The following is a 3,123-nucleotide window of genomic DNA, read 5'->3' as shown; positions in this document are numbered from 1 at the left end:
ACGGACATCATTCCTACTAATTACTTGTCCTCCATCTCCTCTGACTGTCCTTGAGCAGCCGGTGTTGTCTTGGCAGCTTTGGAATTAGAACTAATGAGATTCTTTACTCCCTGTTTGGGACTTTAGCATCCTAGTCTCTTGAGCATTTAGTGCATCTAGTTCACTGCATCACATATTATATGTATCCAATACATCTAAAACCATTATTTTGTTTGAAAATACAATACGTGCCACTATAAATTGCTATAAATATAATACTCGTCTATGCCTGTAAATTAGCAGTAGGCTACTGAAATAAACGTATCTTTCTTTCCAGAATACGTCTCAACGAGTTAGGCTACTCCGTGCTGGAGCCTCGCAAAGTAACTGAGGGCGATCAGTCGGTGGAAGACGCGTCTGCTGACGCTGATGAACCTTCGGACGGTGAATATTGTTTTGAGACTGGGCAGGGTGGCCCAGTGTTTACAGTTCAGAGTACCAGGATTGGCGCAGTGAGGCGCGGGTTCGATCCCAGCTCTGTGCGCCAGTTTTAGGTTAAAATCGGCGAGGAGGCCGGGCGGTTAAGCACAGTAGAATTGTAGCAGTGAGTTGCGGGTTCGAGACCGCAACAAGCTGTGAATGTTCTGCAATGTTAAGAATCGGCGACAGGCCTACGGCCTAAACAACGCTGAAACCGCTATGACTGTACCTTGCAAATTGAACTTAACACATCTGAGAAACCGATTTGTGTTGTTTATTATAGATATTTCACTATTATTTCGGTATTTGGTACCAACTAATGGCTTTTTACGAGGCCAACATGGTGCAATAATGTCTAGCACTTGATAACGGCTCATAACTTTACTATCACTAAGTCAGAGAACCCTGTCCCCTGTAGGTTTCGGGGATCGCAGAAGGTAAACAAATCCTCTAATTGGTTAGTTAGCCTGAGGGTTTGATAATAACATATTAGATAAGTCATGCGTATGTAAGTTTTGATACTGTCTTGGGCGTTCAGAAGTACTCTTTGAGTACTGCTGCCGGCTGTAGACCCTCTTCAGATCCCTCTCATTGAGTACTGCTGCCAGCTGTAGACCCTTGAACTAATTACGTATTACGTAAATTCTTGTGCGTAAGTACAAAAAGTTACGTGTACGTAGCGATGTTTTGATGATCCATTTTCCCCCAGATTTGNTAGAGCAATTTTTCCCTCGTTTTCCTCGTCTTGAGGGGTGGATATTCCCCTAACATTGATAGCAATTCATACTCGAATATTGGCACATGCAGAATAGCTTACCTGTACATCCAATTAGTTATTTTATTATTAACAGAGAATTGTTATCGATGTTATTGTCAACGTTTCAACCACGATGTTATTTTTAACGTATTGACATTTACCTATTTTTGGTACGGTACTTGAAAAATCAAGAAGGTTTTTATTTTGACTTAAAACGAAATAAGACCCTTATATAAAAAGTCGCAATATTCATGTATTTCAGGTCGACAGATGCCGATCTCCATCGCATATCATTTAAAGCAAGCTAATCGCTTAAAAGTTATTATAAAATTTAAGGGATTAACATCCTAGACGTTTATTTTGCGATCTTCTCTTATTGGAAAAAGTAAGCAGTGCTAACCAGAGTCCACCGCATTAACTTGTTCACTAAGAAATATTGCCTTCTCCTATTAAATTATTAGATCCACGACTAGCTTCTTATATCACTTTGCATATTGAATTTCGAGTAGAGTTTTGCCATCTTGAAACGTTACAGCAATGATCATCACAGAACTTTCCTTATCATAAAAGTGAATCTAGGCTCTATCTCCAGCTTGCACCAATTATTAATTAGCAACTCAGGTCGCAGTGTTCAATCTGCAGGTTTTAATGCAAAGTCTTGTTCTTCGTGGTATTTTGTTGCCGTGCTCGAGTGTGACTGCGCATGCCAAGTGCCACATATCACTCGGAGCCATTGCTGCAGTGAGAGGCTACAAGCATTGATCGAGATTCGATTGTACAGGCTGAGCTATTAATATGTCTTAAATCACGCAATGAATAATAAAAATACCGTAGAAATAATGAAATATTGAAATAATTAATAATGAATGAAATAATTCGTAATGAAATAATAATGAAATAGAGCCTTTCAGTCTTTGCATTTTTAACTTCACGATTTAAAAAGTGATCGATGCTCTCAAGAAACTGCTGTTAGAAATGCATTTCATCGCTGATACGGCAGGAATTCTGTAGCAGTGTGAAATACATCCATATTGTGGCAGCTGTCTGTATCAAAGCTGCCTCAACAGCTCAAGCATTCACAATTCTAGCACCTTACTAGAATTGATGCTACTAGAATGGCATTAATTCTAGCACCCTTACCTTTGACGCTATTTTGCCTACTGCAGCTGTACGTAAATATAGCTGTAGCTGTAGATAATTTATCTATTTTGGGAACTGTCGCAGCTCAAACAATTATTTTAACCTTGACAATTTTATTCTAATTTGGTGTAACAGCATCGTGCAGAACGTTCGCTAATAAAACCCGTTCAAGTGGGGCGGTTAGGCAGCTATTCCGAGAGATGTGTATAAGAGACAGCTTCAGATCCTTCTCTTTGAGTACTGCTGCCAGCTGTAGACCCTCTTCAGATCCTTCTCTTTGAGTACTGCTGCCAGCTGTAGACCCTCTTCATAGCCCTCTCCTTGAGCACTGCAGCTTCTGTGTTGTCTGTGTGTGGACCCTGTCTTTGCATGGTGTGTTTTTTTCTGTGTGTTGTTGGAATCTGTGTGGTGTGTTGTCTCTGTGCTGTCTCAGTATGTTATGTCTGCATGGTACTGTGTTGTCTCTGTGTGGTTTTGTGCCTGTGTGTACTGTGTTGTCTCTTTGTTTTCTGTTGTCTCCGTGTGTAGTGTTGTACTTCTATGTGGTGTGTTGTCTCGGTGTGCTGTGTTGCCTCTGTGTGTTATGTTATCTCCGTGTGTAGTGTTGTCTCTGCATACTGCGTGGTCTCGGTGTGGCTTGTGGTCCCTGTGTATTTTTATCCCTTTGTGGCGTGTGGTCTCTGTGTATTTGTCTCTGTGTATTTTTCTGTGTGGTGTAGATGAATTTTTCTTTCCAGATGATGGCGGGGGGGAGGCCGCGGGGGGCG

At 41.1% G+C, this 3,123-nt stretch overlaps 1 protein-coding gene across 1 annotated transcript in view; it reads left to right on the top strand.

Annotated features, from left to right (window-relative positions):
* Positions 1-3,123, top strand: part of LOC108670095 — a gene marked incomplete at its 5' end in the record, with an annotated part of 7,845 nt that overhangs the window by 3,346 nt on the left and 1,376 nt on the right. The window contains one exon of the mRNA XM_047884661.1: positions 337-458. Within this exon, the coding sequence (XP_047740617.1) occupies positions 337-458 (122 nt within the window). The remainder of the gene's footprint in view (positions 1-336; positions 459-3,123) is intronic.

The sequence above is a fragment of the Hyalella azteca genome, unplaced genomic scaffold, assembly GCF_000764305.2.
Source record: "Hyalella azteca isolate HAZT.00-mixed unplaced genomic scaffold, Hazt_2.0.2 contig15814, whole genome shotgun sequence".
Lineage (NCBI taxonomy): Eukaryota > Metazoa > Arthropoda > Malacostraca > Amphipoda > Hyalellidae > Hyalella > Hyalella azteca.
This window is presented reverse-complemented; position numbering and strand designations above follow the sequence as displayed.